Source organism: Neophocaena asiaeorientalis, unplaced genomic scaffold (genome assembly GCF_003031525.2).
Source record: "Neophocaena asiaeorientalis asiaeorientalis breed wild unplaced genomic scaffold, Neophocaena_asiaeorientalis_V1.1 scaffold407, whole genome shotgun sequence".
Lineage (NCBI taxonomy): Eukaryota > Metazoa > Chordata > Mammalia > Artiodactyla > Phocoenidae > Neophocaena > Neophocaena asiaeorientalis.
The window spans coordinates 819,088-841,263 of NW_020174060.1; the positions used below are offsets into that span (position 1 = coordinate 819,088).

The 22,176-nt window shown below is 52.3% G+C and overlaps 3 protein-coding genes across 8 annotated transcripts in view; 1 reads left to right on the forward strand and 2 right to left on the reverse strand.

Moving 5' to 3' along the window:
• The window catches only part of ABCF2 (ATP binding cassette subfamily F member 2), a 16,846-nt gene extending 9,893 nt beyond the window's left edge, over window positions 1–6,953 (reverse strand). The window contains exons 1-3 of one of the 2 annotated variants that reach the window (XM_024754517.1): window positions 6,812–6,953; window positions 5,952–6,153; window positions 240–452 (exon numbers count right to left, since the gene is read on the reverse strand). In XM_024754517.1, the coding sequence (XP_024610285.1) occupies window positions 240–452; window positions 5,952–6,111 (373 nt within the window). In that variant the 5' untranslated portion in view covers window positions 6,112–6,153; window positions 6,812–6,953. Of the gene's footprint in view, window positions 1–239; window positions 453–5,951; window positions 6,154–6,679; window positions 6,698–6,811 lie in introns of those variants that run through there. The other variant, XM_024754518.1, reaches the window with a different exon arrangement.
• A 5,720-nt stretch (window positions 6,954–12,673) lies between these two features.
• On the forward strand, window positions 12,674–20,778 carry CHPF2 (chondroitin polymerizing factor 2). 2 transcript variants are annotated; one of them, XM_024754469.1, is made up of 6 exons: window positions 12,674–14,480; window positions 15,019–15,583; window positions 16,293–16,475; window positions 17,446–19,263; window positions 19,538–19,687; window positions 19,965–20,778. In XM_024754469.1, the coding sequence occupies exons 1-4, from the start codon at window positions 14,200–14,202 to the stop codon at window positions 18,751–18,753; spliced, it is 2,337 nt and encodes a 778-aa protein (XP_024610237.1). In that variant the 5' UTR covers window positions 12,674–14,199; the 3' UTR covers window positions 18,754–19,263; window positions 19,538–19,687; window positions 19,965–20,778. The 2 variants fall into 2 exon arrangements, with proteins under 2 accessions (XP_024610237.1, XP_024610236.1); XM_024754468.1 differs by having other exon boundaries at window positions 19,996–20,778.
• The window catches only part of SMARCD3 (SWI/SNF related BAF chromatin remodeling complex subunit D3), a 32,662-nt gene continuing 29,579 nt past the window's right edge, over window positions 19,094–22,176 (reverse strand). For all 4 annotated transcript variants that reach the window (XM_024754472.1, XM_024754471.1, XM_024754470.1 and 1 more), the window contains 8 exons: window positions 21,952–22,047; window positions 21,687–21,788; window positions 21,278–21,439; window positions 20,294–20,391; window positions 19,984–20,119; window positions 19,559–19,681; window positions 19,339–19,440; window positions 19,094–19,223 (listed from right to left, as the gene is read on the reverse strand). In XM_024754472.1, the coding sequence (XP_024610240.1) occupies window positions 19,170–19,223; window positions 19,339–19,440; window positions 19,559–19,681; window positions 19,984–20,119; window positions 20,294–20,391; window positions 21,278–21,439; window positions 21,687–21,788; window positions 21,952–22,047 (873 nt within the window). In that variant the 3' untranslated portion in view covers window positions 19,094–19,169. The remainder of the gene's footprint in view (window positions 19,224–19,338; window positions 19,441–19,558; window positions 19,682–19,983; window positions 20,120–20,293; window positions 20,392–21,277; window positions 21,440–21,686; window positions 21,789–21,951; window positions 22,048–22,176) is intronic.

Genomic DNA, 22,176 nt, shown 5'->3' on the forward strand with positions numbered 1-22,176 from the left:
CCACTTCTCCTCCCGCCTCTCCCATCCACTTCTCCTCCGGCACCTACGGGCTACAGCTACTCACGTGGTGCTTATCACATGACTGCTCTGTATTGCTAGTTCCCCTTCCCTGGGCACACCTGGTCTCCCACCCATACTATAAACTCCTTGCTTTGTAATAGCTGTGCTAAGTAAATACTTGCTGAGTGACATATGAGCCAAGGAGAGATACCTCCCACCTCACTTTCCAAGGGCCTCACCAATTCCATTTAAGCCAATGAGGCCATAACGACGGCCTGAGTTTAATTCCAGTTTGGTGTCACTGAGCAGCTCTTGACCGTGAAAGGTGAGGGAGAGGTTGATGATGTGGGCATCAGTACTGTTGGGGTGAGAGGCGAGGACGCCAGTGACAGCTCGAGCAGCAGCTTTCTTCATCTCAAAGTCCTCCAGCTCCTTGGTCAGCAAATCCACTTCTGGGGACAGAAACAAAAGCCGTTTGGGAAGAGGGCTATAAGACAGACTGAGCTCTTACACAAAAAGGCATGTCTTAGAGCATCTGCATGGCTCAGCCAGTAGAGCATCAGACTTTTGATCTGAGGGTCCAGGGTTCAGGCCACTGTCTGGGCATTTGTGGCTTTTGCCCTTCCTTAAGTTACCAAATATTACCATACAAAGATCCAAAGGCTGAAAAAGGCATGCCCTGAAGGACCTGGGCTCAAGATCAGGTTGAGATGACTCAGATGTTTCACAAGCTTTAAACAGGGTGTACATTGCATACAGATCTGCCCTGGTATCCTCCTTCCACGGACATTTTTTACTTCGTAACTTGTCCTTTTAATTCTAACTTTCCTTGTTCTAAGATGATATAATGCATGGTAGGAATGGCTAGAACTCCAAACTGTCCTCCATGAGTATGTGTTAAAGAATTAGTCCCAATGCCCAAAATAAAGCAGATGCTATAGAGGTGCAATGCTCCTACTCCACGACCTAGAGCTTCCAGATGGTGCTTCCAAGACGCTACGCTGCCCAAAAGGGACCAGTATGAGAAAACGCACAGAGGGATCAATGGCAGGCAGAGCCAAGGCTGGGAAAACCAGAAGTTCCAAGTCTGGAGGGTTTCAGAGACACAAACTGACCATGAGACAAGACACTAGCTGTTCTGCCTTTGTAGCTTTGCAGGCATGACTACATTTTCAGGCTGGGAAGAACTATTAATATATGGCTAACGTTAACTGGCTAACAGCTGTTGAGTTTACTCTGTGCCTGGGACTGTACCACATTATCATTCCCCATCTAATTTGATCCCCATAACGCTTATAGGATAACACTTAGGACCTCCTTTTATAGATGAAGAGGTTAAATAATATAGCCAAGGTCAAAAAGGCTAGTGACAGACCCAGAGTTTGAACCAGGCTTTGTCTGACCCCAAAGCCATGACCTTAACTATCTCACTATACGACCTCTCCATAAAAGACAAGCGCCCACAAAGTATTATTGCAAGTGGGACAGAAATGGGGGTACAGGGAGTCTTGGTAAGCTTCTTCCAAAAGAGAGTAAGGTGATCTATTAACCTTTTCAGGAAGGAGTCAAAAACTACACGAGGATCCGCTACCGTGACGATCTTCTAACTTTATAGTCTTTGCTACCCTTACCCGTTTCCCCACGGTAACCTTCCAGTAGACACCTGAAATGAGAAAGCCCACGTGCTTGTCCTTAGCAAGAGTAAAGATGGAGTAGAAGGGGGAAGAGAGCTCGGTGCCGTCCTCAGACAGGCAGGCGCGGGGAGAGCGACTCCAGGAGTGTCTCGCTCCGAATTCGCTCCGAATACGCCATCCTGTCGGGAGATTACCACTGCTGGTGCTATACCCACCCTGCTGCTGAACCTGCTCTGCCTGCGAGGAGTCAGAACCGAGGGCAGGGACTGTCCTGCCAGACAGCTGGCAGTCCCTCTGTGTCTACCCCAGCGTCCAGTACAGCGTGTTACACGTGGCTGCTTGGCGAGTGCAGGCCTGCCTCATTTTACTGCACTTCGCTTTACTGAGCTTCACAGATATTCCAATTTTTACAAACTGAAGGTCTGTGGAAACCCTACGTCAAGCAAGTCTATCAGCACCATTTTTCCAACAGCATCTGCTCACATCCCGTCTGTGTCACGATTTCAAACTTTTTCATTATTATTATATCTGTTACAGTGATCTGTGATCTTTGATATTACTACTACGACTCACTGAAGGCTTAGATGATGGCCAACATTTTTCTAGCAATAAGGTATTTTTAAATTAAGGTACGTACATTGTTCAGTTTTATTTATTTATTTGGCCGCACCACATGGCTTGCAGGATCTTAGTTCCACAACCAGAGACTGAACCTGGACTCTCAGCAGTGAACGCGCAGAGTCCTAACCACTGGACCGCCAGGGCATTCCATAGTGGTTTTTTTTCGTTTGGTTTTTTGCTTTTTATTTTTTTGGCCATGCCGTACAGCATGTGGGATCTTAGCTCCCCAACCAGGGATCAAACCCGTGCTCCTTGCAGTGGAAGCGCGGAGTCTTAACCACTGGACCGCCAGGGAAGTCCCCATACGTTGTTTTTTTTAGACATAATGCTATTGCATACTTACTAAACTACAGTATAGCGTAAACATAACTTTTATATGCACTGGACACCCCCCAAATTCATGTGACTCACTTTACTGATACCACAATATTGATATTTACTTTATTATGGTGGTCTGGAACTGAACCCACAATATCTCCAAGGTATGCCTGTACTTTTCAAATGGAGGACAAATTTTTTGTTTTGACTGATGAGAGGAATTTAAAAAGTCTCTTTTCTACACAGTTGAGTTACCAGGCTTCCCACAGCCCTGCTTTGTGCCAATCCTTGTTCTATGTTCTAGATGTTGAGAAGAAGATGTACAGGGAGAAGTTGATGCTCTAGATCAGGAGTTCGTGAACTTTTTCTTAAAGGGCCAGATGGTAAATATTTTAGGGTTTACAGCCCAAGTGGCAAAAATCAAAACTATTATGTAGGTATACACATTACCATTTGAAACGTAACCACTTAAAAAATGTAAACCATTCTTAGCCTGGGACGGGGGGTGGCTTAAAAAGAGGCTGGCCAGATTTGGCCAACTGCCTGTTTCTGTAAATAAAGTTTTATTGGGACATAGCTACACCCATTATTTACATATTGTCTACTGGCTGCTTTCCACTACAATGGCGAAGTTGAACAGCTGTATCAGAGACCATATGGACCACAAAGCTACAAATATTTACTATCTGGATCTTTACAGAAAAAGTTTGCCAGTCCTTGGTCTATATCTCTATCTGCTCGGGCAAGAAGATCAAAATTAAGGGAAAGCTATACAGCCAACCCTCTACATCCACAGTTCTGCGTCCACAAATTCAACCAACTGAGGATTAAAAAAAAGAGTTCCAGAAAGTTCCAAAATTTGCCACACACTGGCCGTTATTTCATAGCATTTACAATGTATCAGGTATTACAAGTAATCTAGAGATGTGCTAGGTTACATGCAGCTACTACATACACTGTTCTCTGTAAGGGACTTGAGTTTCTGTGGATTTTGGTATCCTGGGACCAATCACCAGCAGATACCGAGGCACTACTGTATACCATTCTTCCACTTTACAGCATCTATGACCTAAGTCATCTCCTGAGCTTTAAAAGTAAGACTTAGATGGGGCTTCCCTGGTGGCGCAGTGGTTGAGAGTCCGCCTGCCGATGCAGGGGACACGGGTTCGTGCCCCGGTCCGCGGAGCGGCTGGGCCCGTGAGCCATGGCCGCTGGGCCTGCGTGTCCGGAGCCTGTGCTCCTCAACGGGAGAGGCCACAGCAGTGAGAGGCCCGCGTACCACAGAAAAAAAAAAAGTAAGACTTAGACCTCACTGTCCTGGCCTACAGCATCCCACAAAACAGACTCAAAAAGTAAGTGAACAGCACTGAATAAATGCAGAAGGGATTCTGGAATAAACTTCATCAGAGAGAATACTGTAGACTTCACAAGCAGCCCCTTTCTATTCATTCCCCAAACAAGGGGACCAGCTGAACTCTAGTGCCTGTCTTGAAGAGTCTCACTTTCTAAAGAAGGTTGAACTGTCTGCCAGAAGTTGCTTTCTTTGATATTTATCTTAATCTTTCCGTACCTCACTACCTAAAGAAGGCCATGTGGCAATGGTTAACAGGTAAAGGCTGGAGAACAGTGACCTGCAGCATTAAGTAATTCCAAACTCAGAGAAGAGAGAGGACCCAGTCTTGGGAGAGGGAACAGATGACCCATTAATTATGAAAGCAGAAATGACCCTGGGTCCCTGGTAATAAGAAATGTTTTGAGAGAGCTGGAAAGAAAACCAGATTTCATATTTCAGAAGAGTAGCTCCCTGAGGAAGCAGGGTGAAAACCAAAGCTCCCTTATTACTGAGATAGGGATACTATAGCTGGGTTCCCCCTGAGAAATTCTGGTTTCCTAGGGAGAAAGGTGAAGAAGAAATTTGTAATGGGAACAGTGGACAACAGTCTCAGAGTGGGATTCAGTTTTCTATTTTTCCAATTCATCCAGAAAGTACCTACAGAGCTGATGATAGATACTGCTTGACCATTGTTCCTGAGGACCTAGGGGGAACCCTGTCTACTTTACAGATCACAATTCAGCCTGCTCGGTCACTCCTATCATTCTTAACTTCCCATCCCTCCACCACTCTGGCCAGGAAGAAAACTTCCCCATGGCCTGACTTTACTGCACTAGCTTTCTCTCATAATTCTTATTTTGGAGACAATTCCTACCATTCAACTCTCTGCTCCCAATCATTTTTAACTCTCCCTTTTCTGAATTCCTATCTGTCTGTTGTAACTTGCATTAGTAATTCTCCTATCCTCTTCAAACATTTACCTAGTATCTCTATCTGCAAGGCTGATCAGGCAAAAAAGATGTATTACACAAGACATGGTCTCTGCACTCAAAGTTCAAGCAATTCAGACGAAGAAGCAGAGGCACAACAGAAAAAGGTAACACTGGGACTTCCCTGGCGGTCCAGCGGTTGGGACTCCACGCTATCACCGCAGGGGGTGTGGGTTCCATCCCCTGGTTGCAGAACTAGGATCCTACATACCGTGCAGCTCGGCCAAAAAAATAAATAAATAAATAAATAACACTATAGATAGTACAGGGGTATAGTGAATGGCAATATTATTGAGGTCAGGTTTGGTTGGGAAAGACATTACCATCCTGAGCTGGGCCCTGAGAGAAATGTCAAATGTAGCTAGTACAAAAATTGTGGTATTAGAACCTCAGTGTGTAAATGGACAAATGTGGTGACTATTCAAGGGACAACAATAGTCGATGGAGACGACCTGTTGAGAGTGTCTTCAGGGGGCAAGGAAGAAGGCTGGGATAGACTGCCAAGGGCCTGCGATATTCTTTATCACACACTGCCCTGTTTCCCCATCTAGACTGCGAGATATCAGACAGCAGGGCGTGCTTATAGTGCCTCAGTTTCCAGCACAGTGTCTAACACTTGAGCAGTGCTCATAACAGAAAGGCACCTCTCTCCCAGAAAAAACCCACAAAACAACTCATGTGTTTCCGTCTTGTTGGCACAGCCACTACCACTGGGAGGACAAGGGTATTATGTGGTAAGGAGCCTGGCACACTGACCTTCACGTGTAGAAATGGAAATTAAGAAAGGGGCAGGGAACTGACCTTCTTCTCCAAGTCTAGAAGACAGAGCAGCAAGGCTGCACAACCACTCCCATACTTGCTTGCCACTGAGTATGTGAGAACTCTGTGTTCAGTTTCCTTGATCAAGTGCCAACTCTACTGGTTTGGTTCATCATGAAAAGTTTCATGGCACCAGATATACTCTCCAGCGCCCCCAGCATCCGGACTGTGACTCCAGCTGGGGCGTCCTTTCCGTCCGAGCAACCATCCCAGGGACCCACCTCTCCCTCAATTCACCTGTGGTCTCTTGGCCATTGGCCTCCTCGTTTTTCTCCTCTGCCACCTGTGGCTCTGTGACAGCATCTCCGTTTTCTTCATGGCCTTTTCTGGGCCGCTGTCGTGCTTTGGCAGCTTCCTTCTTTTTGGCTGCCTTCTTCTTGGCCAGGTCGGAAGGCATGGTGATGAACCACAAGGGCACGTTACTGTTCTTTCAGGAAGCCTGAAGGAAGGCAAACACCCCCAGGTTCTAAACTTCCGCAGAATGCCTGGGCCTGGCTCCATCCCTCTCAGGAACTGCCTAGCGAGCCTCTGATCCCAGCTCCGTCCCAGACTAGTCGCTCCCAACTCTGTCAGGATCTCTCAAGCCAATTCTGATCCTCGGCCGCTCTTCTAATCTCAACAGCTCTTCCCTCGGGCTTTGTCCACCAATCCCCACGGACTGCCTCACTCTGGAAATGCTCCTCCTCTCGGGGCCTCCAGTTAGGGCCCGGGTTCGGCCCCTCGGCACAGGTCCCGGTCTCCAGTTTCCCCACAACTTGGCGCTCCACGCTCCAGCCGGCCGCCTCACTTTCCCGGGCTTCCTCCTCCTGTTTGCCTCCGGCCTCCTCCCCGTCGTCCCCCTCCACACCAGCTGGCCGTCGGGTCCAGCTTCTTCCCGGGGAGCCCTCGTGCCCCCCCGCCCCGTGAGTCCCCTCGGGGTCTCCTCACTCGCCAACCCGCGAACCTCCCCAGCCCCCGCCCGTCACCGTCTCTCCCTTGGCCCCTTCTTCTCCCGCGCAGCCGCCTCCATCCCAGCCCGGTCCTTCCTCCCTCTTCTCGTCCCCCCTCCCCCTCACCGGCCAGCACCCTCCCCCCTAGCGCCCCTTCCCCCAACTCACTGGGCCTCGCCGCTCGGCCTCTGTCGCAACAGAGCAGCTCCTTGAGCTCCTCCGCGTGCGGCCGGCTCACTACCCAATCACGGCCTCGCGCGGCTCTCGTCGCGCCGCCGCGTAGACTCCTGGGAAGTGTCGTCCTCCAGCCGTGGCTGCCGAGCCTGAGACCCTCCTCGAGAACTACCGCGGATTCCAGGGGCCTCGCGGGCCGGCGCGACGTCATCAGGATGCGCGAGGCTGGGGAGATTGGAGTCCAAGAGCCTTCTGCGAGCGGCTTGCTGCGGGAACTGGAAACTGCAAATCCCAGCTGGCTCCTCGGATAAGCGGCTGGACCTCCCAGGCTACCCTACCCCGGGAACAGCTGAGGAATTATGCGGAGATACGGGGTTTATAGGGCCGCCCAACCAGCTCAGACAGCAGGGCGAGCGACTACACTTCCCGGCAGGCATCAGGCAGGAATGGGTCGAAACAATGGGGGAACGAAGAGGAGGGAGGAGGAGGAAGCGTGAGCCGGCTGGTGAGAGGGACGGGAAGACGCTCATCACTACGAAGATGATGCGAAGAACAGAATTCCTTCATGAAAGAAAGGTGTCCTCGTTCCATGAAACTGAGGTTTTAGAGGCTGGTCCAGTGTTAACCAAACTTTAGAAGGTGCGGAACGTTGTTCCTGAACCGTGGCTGCTCAGCCTACCCACTCCAGAATTGTTAGGTTTCCATCCAAGCCATGTAAGTTTGATGGGAAGAGCCCTGAAGTAAAAAACAAGACTTCTTTTCTGAATTTAGCTTTATCGTCATTTACCAACGCGATCTTGCCCGTTACTTTTCCTTGCTCGTTAACTTTTCACTGTTTAAAATCCATCACAGACTTCTCATAGCCTACAGTGCAAATACCAAATGTGTAGTCTCTAATACCTCTCCAGGCTTCTGACCAGCAGTGCCTCCGGCAGTGACACGGCTGGAGGGAAGCAAAGGAAGCTGTTACTCCCTCTGAGCACATCCTCCAAAAGCAGCCCCCCCTGACCCTTTAAAAAAGTGAGCCCAGGGACTTCCCTGGTGGTCCAGTGGGTAAGACTCTGCTCGCCAAATGCAGGGGGCCCAGGTTCGCTTTCTGGTCGGGGAACTAGATCCCACACGCATGCGCAACTAAGACCCTGCGCACCCTAAATAAATAAATTTAAAAAAAAAATTTTTTTTAAAGTGGGCTCCCTCCCCCCCCCCCCCCCCACACATAGACCTAGTTTTCCTCCTCAAAGTTGATGCTCCAGTAGGCTCTACTTACTTGCATTTCAGAAATAAGCCATGCCATTTTACACCACACGCCTTTGAGCATGCCTTTTCCTAGAATACCCTCCATGAATTAAGTGCCTACTCTGTCCGACTCAGAGCTAGATGCTAGAGTTTCAGTGGTGGTAAGTCATTCCCGGACCTCACGGAGCTTACAATTAAGAATGCCAAAAAATTGTCGCTCACCATCTGGTTCTAGAATAATGAAGTCACTAGCCACTGCAGTCACTGACCTTCCACACACCCTGAAAGGAGTTCAGGGCCGAGATCAGGAATGAGGCACTCTGTGCTCTGGGAAAAACTGGCAGAACAGGCCTTCAGATATTTTCTGGAGAAGATTTTATGAGCCCAATTTCTTGCAACTCCTCATATCTAGAAAAACACTAAAATCATTAACGGAGGCATTTGCTCCCTGTGACTAGCAGTAACCTGCCAAAGTGTGTGATTGATTACAAATAGCCCCCCTTCAGTAAAATCATATATATACTGACGTCCTCCACCTCTTCAGAGCAGTTTCTCAGAGCTATCCGAGAGGCTCCTAGGCTATAGTCCTCATTAGGCCCCAAATAAAACTTAACTCACAACTCTCATGTTGTGCATTTTTTTTTCAGCCGACAAGATGGAAAATTTTAAAAGGACACAGATGGTGACATTCAGGTGATAAGTGCCATAGGGGCAAAAGCATTGTTTTAGGTAAAGAGATATACAGACAATAGTCAACTGCCTGCAAAGCCCTTCTTTAGGAAACAAGGAAGTTATATATGATTGTGGATCACATAAAATTGCTTATCCAAGCATCTAGCCTCCTGGGAGGTCTACAACATGCCTGCCTCTCCCAGCCTCATTAAAATGTGTGGTCACAGGCAGGTTTCAGGTTACAGAGACCTAAAATTAATTATACTCTTTCATTTATGCCATCACATTTAATCCCCCCAACAGACGCTAAGGTGGGTATTAATAGCATTTTACAGATTGGAAATACAGGCACGGCGCTGTTAATAAAACAACACTGCTGAGAGGAAACATGGCCAGGCTTGAAGCTCAAATCTTCTGGTTCTGGGACTCCAGCTCTGTAAAGTGACTTGGGACGGCAAGGGCTAACCAGTTCCTTCTCTGACTCCACCTATCACATCCATGATTTCCCATGAACTGACCGTTGCTGGGCAAAGTCTCCTTCAGCACATCAAGAGTGGCCTAGAAAAGTAAGAAGTTCTGCCATTCTCATCCAGGGTTTAGGTCTCTTGCAGGGAACAGACCTGGGCATGAAGGGAGAAGAAACGGGGAAATAAGAGGGAGAGAGGAAGGAGAAAAGGACTGGCTAAATATGAACAATTACAGAAGATCAGTGCTGGAAGCAGGAAATGAAGAGTCCAGACTCTTCATTTAAAATATGAAGAAACTGAGACCCAAGGGAGGAAATGTCTCATCCAGAATTACCTAGAAACTTAGTAACTGAGAAAGGTCTAGAACTTTGCTGTTCAATGTGGTAGCCTCTAGCTAGATGTGGCTACAGAACACTTGAAATGTGGCTAGTCTGAACTGAGATATGCTGTGTGAAACAGGCATTGGATTTCAAAGATTGCATGTGGAAAAGAAAAAGAATGAAAAATATCTCAATTTTTTATATTGATTACACATTGAAGTGTTAACATTTGGGATATATTTAATACTATAAAATATTAAAATTAATTTCACCTGTTTCATTTTGCTTTTTAAAAAACTGTGGCCACATGAAAAGATGCTTAACATCGCTAATTATTAGAGAAATGCAAGTCAAAACTACTATGAGGTATCACTTCACAGCAGTCAGAATGGCCACCATCAAAAAATCTACAAATAAGAAATGCTGGAGAGGTGTGGAGAAAAGGGAACCCTCCTACACTGCTGCTAGGAATGTAAATTGGTGCAGCCACTATGGAAAACAGTATGGAGGTTCCTTAAAAAACTAAAAATAGAACTACCATATGATCCAGCAATCCCAATCCTGGGCACATATCCAGAAAAGATGACAACTCTAATTTGAAAAGATACATGCACCCCAATGTTCATAGCAGCACTATTTACAATAGCCAAGACATGGAAGCAACCTAAGTGTCCATCAACAGATGAATGGATAAAAAAGATGTGGCATATATATATATATGTGAATATTACTCAGCCATAAAAAATGAAATATTGCCATTTGCAGGATAAAAAAATGGGGTACATATATACAATGGAATACTACTCAGCCATAAAAAAGAATGAAATAATGCCATTTGTAGCAACATGGATGGACCTAGAGATTATCACACTAAGAGAAGTAAGTCAGAAAGACAAATACCATATGGTATCACTTATATGTGGAACCTAAAACTGTACAGCAGAAATTAACACAACACTGTAAATCAACTATACTTCAATAAAATAAATTTTTAAAAAATATTGCCATTTGCAGCAACACGGATACACCTAGAGATTATCATACTAAATGAAGTCAGACAGAGAAAGACAAATATCATATGATATCGGTTATATGTGGAATAACAAAATGATACAAATGAATTTATTTACAAAACAGAAACAGGCTACTTCATATACTTCAATTAAATAAATAAATACTTTAAAATGTGGCCACCAGAATATTTAAAATTTACATATGCGGCCCACGTTATATTTCTTTCTTTTTTTAATATTTTTATTTATTTATTTGGCTGCATCAGGTCTTAGCTGTGGCACGCGGGATCTAGTTCCCTGATCAGGGATCAAACCCAGGCCCCCTGCATTGGGAGCTCGGAGTCTTAGCCACTGGACCACCAGGGAAGTCCCTCACATTGTATTTCCATTGGACAATGCTGGTCTGGAACCTGTATCTTTCAACCTCTAGATGAGGGTTTCTACTATGCTTCCCAGAGTCTTCTAACAAGCCATTCATTTACCACCTATTATGTGCCAGTTGCTGAGGGGAGATCAAATTGCTGTCTATCTGAGGATAAGACCAAAACACAGTAAAGGGTAAAGGGGCTGGTGCATTCCATCTCATGTGCCTCCTATATGGGTTCTTGACTCTACCAATCCCAAGGTTCCCTTTTAATAACAAACTTTTCAAGGAACACCCCCCTTCCTGTTTTGAAATAAAGTTCGTATGTCACGTAACTTAACTACACACATAAATTTCAAAAAATTACAGTGCAATGACAACAGCAAGAAGAAAAGGAAATCCTTTATAATAAAAGAATAATGTTATTTCAGTATGCTAGAAAACATCATTAGTCAGACGCTTGTACCTAACGTAGTACCAGCTTGAATGTGACAGTACAAATGCAGACACAACACTATGAATGACATTGCTGTGCATGATACAGTTCTCCGAACTGTTAACAAGTACATTCCTGGACAAAATGAAAGTACAATGTTCCTTCCATTTTCATGATAGTTCCATCCCTTGAAAATTCAGCACGTATTACAACCCTGCAAAATTACTTAATTTTTATATATAAAACACAGGCTCAAGGATTAGATGATTGGAAGCTTTTTTTTTTTTTTCACTAACAAGATTGTTCAGTAGGACATATTTGAAAGCTACGTAGGACAGGGACTTCCCTGGAGGGTCCAGAGGTTAAGACTCTGGGCTTCCACTGCAGGGAGCGCAGGTTGAATCCCTGGTTGGGGAACTAAGACCCTGCATGCCCCGCGGCGCGGCTGGAAAACAAAAACAAAAACAAAAACAAAAAACAAAGAAAGCTACGTAGGACAGATAATTCTTTCTAGTGTGATACGATCTTGCAATGCATCAGACATCTAGCATTCTTGCTCCTCCCCTCAACCATCTGACAACTTGCTCCCTAGGGATGTGCCGTCCTGGGTGGGAACCCACCATACTTGTTTGAAGGCCCCGTCTGCCTTCCAGCCTCCCTTGACCTGTTTTCCCCTCACTCACCAGGCTTTAGCGGCTTTGGCCTTCCCAGTTCTCTGGGCCAATCTCTTCCTTGTTCAGGGCCTTCTGTGTTCTCTTTGCCTGGAAAACTCCTCTTCACTTTTTGTCTGGGTAATTAACTGAAACTTTGGATCTCAGGATTCCCAAATTCTCAGTCTAATTCTTCCTGTCCTGTTTCTCCACTGGAGTCTACTTTTCTGCAATGGTTCTTATGACAGTTTGTGACTTCCACCTAAATTTATACTTTTTTTGTCAATGTGTCTTTAATGCCTGTCTCCCGCAACTCTCAGCTACCTGAGGGCAGGGACCATGCCCACCTCGTCTACCACTCCTTTACGATGATCTGGAACTTAGTAGGCAAACAAACATTTCTGAAATAACTGAGTGGGTGATGGGGTTCGGGAAGCCCATTGGGAACAGTCGTCCAAGGAGGCAGAAGCGCGCTCACTGAGGGAGAGTAATTTTTTCTAGGGCAGAAGGGAGTTGAGGTTGAAGCTTGCGTCACCTTTGGGTCCGTGCTGGGTTCACTCGCATTAGCGTCTGCGGAGCGCCCGCCTATTGTTGGGGGGCGGGGGGCGGGGGCTGGCGGGACGACCACGTCACCCCACAGCGGCTACGAGGCGCAGAGAGGGGGCGGGACGACCACAGAGAGGGCGGCGGCGGAGCGAGCGGCCGGATGCGGTCACCATAGAGACGGGGACTGACAGCGAGCGGAAGAGGAAGGAACGGGCCAGGCTGTGAGGTGGCAGCGGCTGCAGCGGCGGAGCCGGCGCCTCGGGCCCTGGGGTCTGTTCCCCCTTCCCCGCCCTACCCCTGCAAGGGGCGTCAGGGGCACCGCTCCGGAGGACAGGAGCACGTCCCAGCCCCACGCCTTCACCCCGACTCCCCGGGACCCGGCTGGCCGCGGCCGCCATACCCCGGCCGCTCGTTATCCGCACGCCGCCGCCCCTGGCCCGGCTGCAGGGGACTCCCCCTGTGGGCCTCGCGGTGTCCCTCGTTGTCCTTCGCCCACTGGCGCAGGCAGGGCTTTTGCCCCCGCTGACGGGCCTGAGGACGGAGTCTTTGCCCTCCTCTCCCCGCCGCGACCTCCATTCCCGTCGCCAGAACGAACGGAGTCTCCCTGCCCTTCCTCTACAGCCCCGTGACGCAGCCAGTTTTATTTCTGTTGTGAGACTAGCGGCTAACACTCGCTTTGGGCCTTCTTTCTAGCACTAGAGTTGCTCTTGATGGCTGAGAGGTAGACAGGGGCGCCGGGCCTGACAACGGGCGCACCGGAAGCCAGCCGAGCTTCCGTGTGCCTTCTCAGGATCCCTGCGTTGTCGCTAGCTGCTTCTCTTCTCGGTTTGGTTTGGTTCGGTTTGGGTACCCGGGGCTCTGGTAAAACCAAACACCGAATCGCTCTTACGCGGCCGGGGTTACTGTCAGGTAGCACCAGCCTCTCGGCAGCGGTGATTCAGAGAAGAACGCCCTGCACAGTGGCTCCATCAGCCATTGTGCTCCTCTGAGAGGCTCTTCGTGCCGAGCCACCATATCCTCCGTCCACCTCATTAGGTGGGCGGAACTTCTGTGCGCGGTGCCAGTGGCTCCTGACCACTCCTGACTGCCGGGAGGGGTGGGTACCCTAGCCAGATGTCTCCTTAACACTCGGGAATAGAGTGGAAAGGCCCTGACCCCATCCCGGCGCTGGCCTTCAGCAGCCAGTCGGCAGCCCCTGCAGTAAACTGAGTGAGACGTGCCCCCGCCAGGCGCTTCTTGGGAAAGGCCTGTGGAGTTAGGTTCCTCTAGCCGGGGGTGGTTGTGTTGATGGAGCATGTGCTTTTCCCCAAGCCCATCTTTATCGGTTGCTGCCATCTCTTGGCTTAGATCCAGCCTTCAGATGTATGTAGTCCTTTTGCGGTTAGGTTTGACAGGATTGAGTTTTATTTCCTCTCGCTTTTACTGGAAGCCTCGCCATTAGTGGGTGAAATTGATTCGAATATTTACTATTTGGATTGAGGGTTAGATCCAGCACCTTGACAACGGAAGGCCAGGCAGACATTTCCCGGGGATACTGGGCCTGGAAGCAAACACGCCTTGTTCTCTTGTTGACCTCATTGACCCCAGGTTCCCTTGTTAAAACTGCAGACCTACTCCCGGCCAGGTGCCCATTTACCCACTGATCGATCCTTGAGGCCGTGCCCTCTGGGGCACACACATGGCAGGGCCCACCGCCATGCGACTGAGCTCAGTGTTGGCTCTGCTGCAACCAGCACTGCCCCTCATCCTAGGGCTGTCTCTGGGGTGCAGCCTGAGCCTCTTGCGGGTTTCCTGGATCCAGGGTGAGGGAGAAGATCCCTGTGTAGTGGCTGTGGGGGAACCAGGAGGGCCGCAGAATCTAGACTCAGGAACTCAGCTTGACCAAAGTGATGAAGACTTCAAACCCCGGATTGTCCCCTACTACAGGGATCCCAACAAGCCCTACAAGAAGGTGCTCAGGTGAGAGTTGTGTGTGTGCATAGTTCCCAGACCCCGGTTTAGGGTTGCTCCAAGCCCTTGCCTCTGCCTTCACTGGTAATCACTGTAGGCTCCTTGAAGCAATTCTTTGCCTTGTTATCCATCAGGGTTTGGTCCAGTTTCTTCCTCCTTCTCAGGTCTGAGAAAGCCTCACCCATTGGTGTTAAATTAGTGGTTGGATGTTCTTCAACCGGGCAGGAATTGCATCTAACCCATCCCATCCAGCCTTGGTTGACCTCTCCCCAACTCAGTCCCAGTGTCGGCTACTCAGTGTGTGCTCACTCCAGTAGCTCATTAATGTGGAGGAGGAGGTCTGTCCCTTCGCTCTTCTCAGCTCCAACTCACTCATTCCTAGGGGGATGTATATGCCTCCAGTAGCTCATTAATGTGGAGGAGGAGGTCTGTCCCTTCGCTCTTCTCAGCTCCAACTCACTCATTCCTAGGGGGATGCATATGCTGGACACACTGAGTGTTCCTAAAGACTAGGGAGTTGACCCTTGGCATGCTGGTCTCCCTACAGGACTCGGTACATCCAGACAGAGCTGGGCTCTCGCGAGCGGTTGCTGGTGGCTGTCCTGACCTCCCGGGCCACACTGTCCACTCTGGCTGTGGCTGTGAACCGCACGGTGGCTCACCACTTCCCTCGGTTACTCTACTTCACTGGGCAGCGAGGGGCCCGGACTCCGGCAGGGATGCAGGTGGTATCTCACGGGGACGAACGGCCAGCCTGGCTCATGTCCGAGACCCTGCGCCATCTTCACACACACTTTGGGGCCGACTACGACTGGTTCTTCGTCATGCAGGATGACACGTATGTGCAGGCCCCCCGCCTGGCAGCCCTGGCTGGCCACCTCAGTATCAACCAAGACCTGTACCTGGGCCGGACGGAGGAGTTCATTGGCGCAGGCGAGCAGGCCCGATACTGCCACGGGGGCTTTGGCTACCTCTTGTCACGGAGCCTCCTGCTTCGATTGTGGCCGCATCTGGATGGCTGCCGAGGAGACATCCTCAGTGCCCGTCCTGATGAGTGGCTTGGCCGCTGCCTCATTGACTCTCTGGGCATCGGCTGTGTCTCACAGCACCAGGTGACAGCCCTTTCGAGTTAATCCCGGTCCCCGACAAGTTAGTGGCCGAGCGATTGGACTCGAGGCTGGGTGCTGTGGCGCTTTCCCAGCGGCACCTCGGGGCTGTCGTTGTGCCTCTTCCAGCCCCGATCACCCCTCTAGCTCTCCCTTGCTCACCTCTGACAGTCTTAGATCCCTAGGGCCGTCAAAAGCGGCATCTTGTCAGGGACCCTCCGAGCAAGCCAGAAAGGTGCCCCTTACCAGTCCTCCCACCTGGCCCCTTGCCTTCCGCCCCTTCCCCGACACTTGCGCAGTCACCAATGATCTGGGAGTGTCCTAGAGATGGCCACTCTCCTGGAGGGGTAAGGTAGCCCAGGAACCTCCCTTTTGGTTGGTGAAGAGGGGACGATGCCAGAGGGGCCCCTCCTCCCAGACCAGAGTATTGGGAGTATCTGCTGGCTTTCGGCTTTCATTCTTCTGAGGAACAGTGGGGTTCTTTGCTGGGGCGGGGCGGGGGCTAGGGCATCCTTAGTTGCCTAGCTAGCACTCTCTTTTCCAAAATCCGTTGGTGAGAGTAAGGCTGAGGTTGAGGGGACACCAGAATGAGCTCCTGTGCCTTCCCCGCTTCTGCGGCAGTGGCAGTAACAGGTGTGAATGCTGAGCGTGGTCGAGGGTGGCTGGCCGGGCAGCCCTCCCTGTGTGGCATTGATTGGTCTCATTGGTCCTCTAGGGGCAGCAGTATCGCTCGTTTGAACTGGCCAAAAATAGGGACCCCGAGAAGGAGGGGAGCTCGGCTTTCCTGAGTGCTTTTGCGGTGCACCCTGTCTCCGAGGGAACCCTCATGTACCGGCTCCACAAGCGCTTCAGTGCTCTGGAGCTGGAACGAACGTACAGTGAAATAGAACAGCTGCAGGTGAGCCTGGGACCAGGGCTGGAGGTCACAGGGAGCTTCAGGCGTCCAGGCTCATGGTGCGTGGGAGGGGAGGCCGGGTGAAGTAGAAGGAGGCTGACCATACCCCGATTTAAAACGACTCCAGGGAGAAGGGGCCCTGGGGGGTCCAGGTCAGTCATAAGATCATCAAAGCTCCTGGCATGACTTGGATGCGCTCAGAAGGGTTTGCAGGTGAGCTCTGAGGAGTGGGCTTGGTAGAGTGCTTAGATAGAAGAGTGGTTTGTGTTTTGTTTTTTTTGGGGGGGGCGTGGTTTGGGGTTTTTGTTTTTTGAGTTTTATATAAGTTAAGTGAATTAATGTTTGTTTTTAACATCTTTATTGGAGTCTAAGAATAGTGTTTTTTTAATTTTTGAATTTTTTGGCCCCCCCTGCGCAGCTCGCAGGATCCTAGTTCCCTGAGCAGGGACCAAACCCGTGCCCCCTGCAGTGGAAGCTCGGAGTCTTAACCACCAGGGAAGTCCTGACAGAATAGTTTTAATTCCTCTCCAGCAAGGAGGCAAAAACCTAGAAGTCCCTGAACCTCAAGCACCGCTCTTAGACGGTCCAAGGGCAGAAGGTAGAGGAACTGTCTGCTTGACCGCGGGGGTTGTCTGAGGTGGGGTACAGGTGAAAACAAAGGGCTCTTTGTGAAGAGAGCACGAGTGCTTTGAGTATGGAAGAGAAAGACTGCCCAGCTTTAGATTTCAGGGTACTTTAACCTCCAGGAAAGCACGTTTCCCACCGCCGCCTCCTCACAGCGGTTGTGAAAGGCGGCTGTGACTCGAAGGCCTTCTGCACCTTCCCGATTAAAGAATGTAGAGTACAGGGAATTAAGCGATGAGCCTCACTGAGTGCTACTGGGGTCAGGGCAGACCTCAGGCCCCGGGACACCGGAGTGGGGTAGGGTCCTGACTGCCTAGCGGGGCACTAACTGGGCGTCCCTCCCACCCAGGCTCAGATCCGGAACCTGACTGTGCTGACCCCTGAGGGGGAGGCAGGCCTGAGCTGGCCCATTGGGCTCCCGGCCCCTTTTACACCACACTCTCGTTTTGAGGTGCTGGGCTGGGACTACTTCACAGAGCAGCACACCTTCTCCTGTGCAGACGGGGCCCCCAAGTGCCCACTGCAAGGGGCTAGCAGGGCAGATGTGGGCGACGCCGTGGAGACTGCTTTGGAGCAGCTGAATCGGCGCTATCAGCCCCGCCTGCGCTTCCAGAAGCAGCGGCTTCTCAACGGCTACCGGCGCTTTGACCCAGCGCGGGGCATGGAGTACACCCTGGACCTGCTGCTGGAAGCCGTGACGCAGCGCGGGCACCGGCGGTCCCTGGCCCGCAGGGTCAGCCTGCTGCGGCCCCTGAGCCGGGTGGAGATCCTCCCCATGCCCTACGTCACCGAGGCCACCCGCGTGCAGCTGGTGCTGCCGCTGCTGGTGGCTGAAGCCGCCGCGGCCCCTGCGTTCCTGGAGGCCTTTGCAGCCGGTGTCCTGGAGCCGCGAGAGCATGCCCTACTCACCCTGTTGCTGGTCTATGGGCCGCGGGAAGGGGGCCGAGGGGCCCCGGACCCGTTTCTTGGGGTGAAGGCTGCAGCGGCTGAGTTGGAACGACGGTACCCTGGGACGAGGCTGGCCTGGCTCGCTGTGCGCGCGGAGGCCCCTTCCCAGGTGCGGCTCCTGGACGTGGTCTCCAAGAAGCACCCCGTGGACACGCTCTTCTTCCTCGCCACCGTGTGGACCAGGCCCGGGCCCGAGGTCCTCAACCGCTGCCGCATGAACGCCATCTCCGGCTGGCAGGCCTTCTTCCCGGTCCACTTCCAGGAGTTCAGCCCCGCCCTAGCACCACAGAGATCTCCCCAAGGGCCCCCGGGGGCCGGCCCCGACCCCCCGTCCCCTCCTGGTGCTGAGCCTGCCCGGGGGGCTCCCGTTGGGGGCAGGTTTGACCGACAGGCTTCCGCAGAGGGCTGCTTCTACAACGCTGACTACCTGGCGGCCCGAGCCCGGCTGGCTGGTGAGCTGGCGGGCCAGGAAGAGGAGGAAGCCCTGGAGGGGCTGGAGGTGATGGATGTTTTCCTCCGGTTCTCAGGGCTCCACCTTTTCCGGGCCGTGGAGCCAGGGCTGGTGCAGAAGTTCTCCGTGCGTGACTGCAGCCCTCGGCTCAGCGAGGAGCTCTACCACCGCTGCCGCCTGAGTACCCTGGAGGGGCTGGGGGCCCGCGCGCAGCTCGCTGTGGCTCTGTTCGAGCAGGAGCAGGCCAATAGCACGTAGCGCGGCCCGGGGCCCCGCCCCCACTTAGGGCCCTTCGGCCTTGGCCCCGGCAAGGCGGGGCCACACGGACGGACAGGTGGAGGGCTTGTTGCTGTATTTCCGAATAAGAAAATGTCATTAAAAGTGTCGTCTGCCGAACTGTTTCTAGGTCTAGGGAAAATGGAGTAAGAAGACTCTGAGGGAGGGGGTGGGGAGTTTCCCAGAGGGACCCACTGCCCTCCCCTGCCTCCTCCCTCCCCAGTTACCAATGACCACACGGCTGTTATCAGGTGAACACCTTTAATCCAGTCCCTGCCTCACCCGAGAGGCGAGAGAGAGGTGAGGCGAGGCGTCTGTCCGAGTGGTGGCAGAGCCCTAGGGCACGGGGCAGGGCCTGAGGCCCGCATCGGTGTTTGGCGCTGGCTCGCACAGGGCTCCTAGGTGTTGCGCACAACCAGGGACTGCTCCAGCTCCTGCCTGCGCTGCTGGATCTGTAGCGGAGTGAGAGCGGGAGCAGGTTACCTGCTGCTGGTGAGTGACGGGACCCCACCCGCCCTGGAGGGGAATCCGGGAGCGGTGGCGGAGGCCTGCGGGGGCCCTTCACACCTTGCAGTAGAAGTAGCGGCTGACGGCTTCCTGGGACCAGGGCTGGTGGTAGAACTCAGCCCGGCGCTCCTCCTCAGGGTTGCCTGCCACATCTGTCATCACCTGGGAGGGAGCAGTGGGGTCAGCCCTGAGCCCGGACCCCCTCCAGCCCCTGTGAACAACGTTTACTGTCTTCCCGATGTGCTTGTCTTCCATCCAGTGCTCCCTGAGTCCCCTTCACCTTGAGGTCCCGGCTCTGGGAGCGGAGGAGGTCTTGGATGTAGCCTTTGGGGTCTCTGGAGAAGCTTAGCATGAAGTCTCTCTGGATCTTGAGCTGGTTTATGGACTCAATCGTCTCATGGATCTACAGGTAGAAAGACAGGCTTTCACCTGGCCGTGCTGATGTGTGAGAGGAAGGGAAACGGGGGGGGGGTGGGGTACAGGGGGGGGGAAGGGGTTTGCTGTTGTGCCTTTGAAGGGCAATCCCTCAGGTCCCTGATGCCCAGGCAGTCCCAGGGAAAGTGGGATGGGCGGAGCTCCAAGTAGCGAGGGAAGGGCCACCTCCCCCCCTTCCTCTCTCCATAGGCCCACGTTCTTGTCTGTTTTGTCTGTACTTCTGTCACTTTTGGGTTAACGTCCCACTCCAGCTCTGGGCTCTGGCCCCACCTTACTGTCCAGGGCGCTGATCTCCTGCTGGTTGGCCGTGGACAGGAGGAAGCTGCTCATCTGTCCCTTCAGTGGCTCCTCTACCTCCACATCAATGTCATAGCACGCCGTCTTCTTCTGGTCTGATGGGTCCACGCTGCCAGGGAAGTCCAACCCTTGGCATCCATGCCGCCCCCACAGAGGCCAAGGGCGCTGGGGCCCGAAGCAGAGGGGAGGGGCGGTGTGTGTGTGGGGGGAGGCAGAAGGAGGGGCAGGGAGGGCAGGACCACCACAGAGATTCCCTGTTCTGAGGAGCAGCCGGGGGCCTCACCTGATGACGTGGTTGATGACAATTGGGTCAGGGGGCAATAGCAGAGCTGTGAGGCGCTGGGGAATCTCAGAAAACTTCAGCCGGGGACAATCAAAAATCTGAAGTGGGAGAGAGAGATCGCTCTTCTGTGCTTGAAAGAGCATAGTTTCCATTCTGAAAAGGCCACGAGAAGCCAGTGCTCACGGGGCTGGGGCCAGGTGGGCTGTGACCCGAGGAGCGCTGACGGGGAGGGGTGTGCAGCGCGTGGGTGAGAGCACAGGCCCTGGGTCGGCCGGCCCGGGTGTAAGTCCTGCTTCCGCCGCTCACTGTGCAACCCTGAGCAACTTACTTAACATCTCCTCCTGAGTTTCTTCATCTCTGGAAAGGGGATGGTAACGGCATCTATCTCAAGGGGTTGTTGGAATTAAATGAGTCCGTTACACATGAAGTGCTTGGAACGGGCTCGGCGTGTGGTTAAGTACTCAATAAATATCAACTTATTTTTACTAAGGTCTATCTGTTGTATTTATTTAAAAATTATTATTAAAAATATTATTAATAATCTCTGGTTTGGTAGAACTCTTGTCAAATCACTTCCACAGCAATCTGATTCTCCTAACTGCCCGGTGGGCTAGATGGGACAGGTATTGTTATCACCCTGTTGTAGGGATAAGGAACAAGGCTCAAAATAGCTAAGTAATCTACCCAGAGTCTAGACCCAGGACTAGGACTCGGGGATCCTAATTCCAAGTGACAAGAATGTGTTCCCCAAAGCTGTTGGCCTCCTGGGGTTCCAGGTCTTCCTCACCTGGGGTGGCTACGATGGGCGGGCCACCGCACAGAGCTGTGCCATGGCAGAGCCTGGACTAGAACCCTGGTCTCTGGCTCCGAGACCGTTTCCGACGGAGTCGAGAAGGGAGTGGGGGGTGTCACCTTAGTAGGGGCACTTCCCCTACCGGTAACTCTGCCTGCTCCCCAGGGCCCCGGGCTCGGGGGAGAGGGTACCTGCTGGAAATACTTGTCCCCGTTGATGTATTCCTTGTCGTGCGAGTCCTGCAGCCTGTTGGTCTTCACGTACTGCCACAGGGCCTGGACGATGGCTGAGCGGCTCTGTGTGTGCAACCCCAGCAGGCGGGCCAGGCGGGGATCCAGTTTGAACTGGGGAGGCTGGGAAAAGGTGACCATGAAAATGAGGTAAAAGAGAGAGTGGAAAGCGCTCAGGGCCAGGCGGCTTGGGACTCAGCGCGGATGCGGTGCCTGGGCTTCTCAGAAACGTGCTCTGGAGAGGGCGGGGTAGGGAGGAGAACGGGATCTCTCAGGATGCGCACCTTTGAGGCCGAGGCCCGCCCCGTCTAGGAGAAAGGGCGTGGGGGTGTGAGGGCCTCACGTGGCGTCTGGGGGGTGGGGCACACACCTGGTAGTCCAGCATCAGGAGCAGCGTGCAGCGCACGCTCAGGTCCCCCGGCCTCTTTACCTGGAACCCATCCGTCTCCTGCGTGGTGGGCGTCCGGTGCCACTGTCCAGGGGATAAGAGCCAGCTCACCTCACAGGCCCAACCGAGCTGGTGGGGCTAGAGCCCTGGTGGCGGGGGCTCCCTCATCCAAACCTGTGCAGCTGACGGGACTGTGTGGTGTGTGGAAGACGGGCAGGTTCAAGGGCAGAGGGGGTCTGGGTCTTACCTCCACTAGGTGGTTGTCAGGGCCGTAAAGGTCTTTGTCCAGCTCAATGACCAAACTCTTGAAGAAGGAAGAAAACTTCCGCTTCTGCTTGCTCGGCTGTGGGAGAGGAGCGGACCGTGGGGGCGGAACAGGGACCGTCGGGGCAGAATGAGTTGGGAGCAGGGTGTGGGGTGGGGGGGCTGGTTGGGCAGGGTAGCACAGTCAGAAGCAGGCCTCCAGCCAGAC

Bases quoted from the DNA above. Each gene is read 5' to 3' on its own strand.
- CHPF2 (XM_024754469.1), top strand. From the start codon at position 14,200: ATGGCAGGGCCCACCGCCATGCGACTGAGCTCAGTGTTGGCTCTGCTG. The intron at 14,481-15,018 runs GTGAGAGTTGTG...GTCTCCCTACAG, and splicing joins CCCTACAAGAAGGTGCTCAG to GACTCGGTACATCCAGACAG. The intron at 15,584-16,292 runs GTGACAGCCCTT...TTGGTCCTCTAG, and splicing joins GCTGTGTCTCACAGCACCAG to GGGCAGCAGTATCGCTCGTT.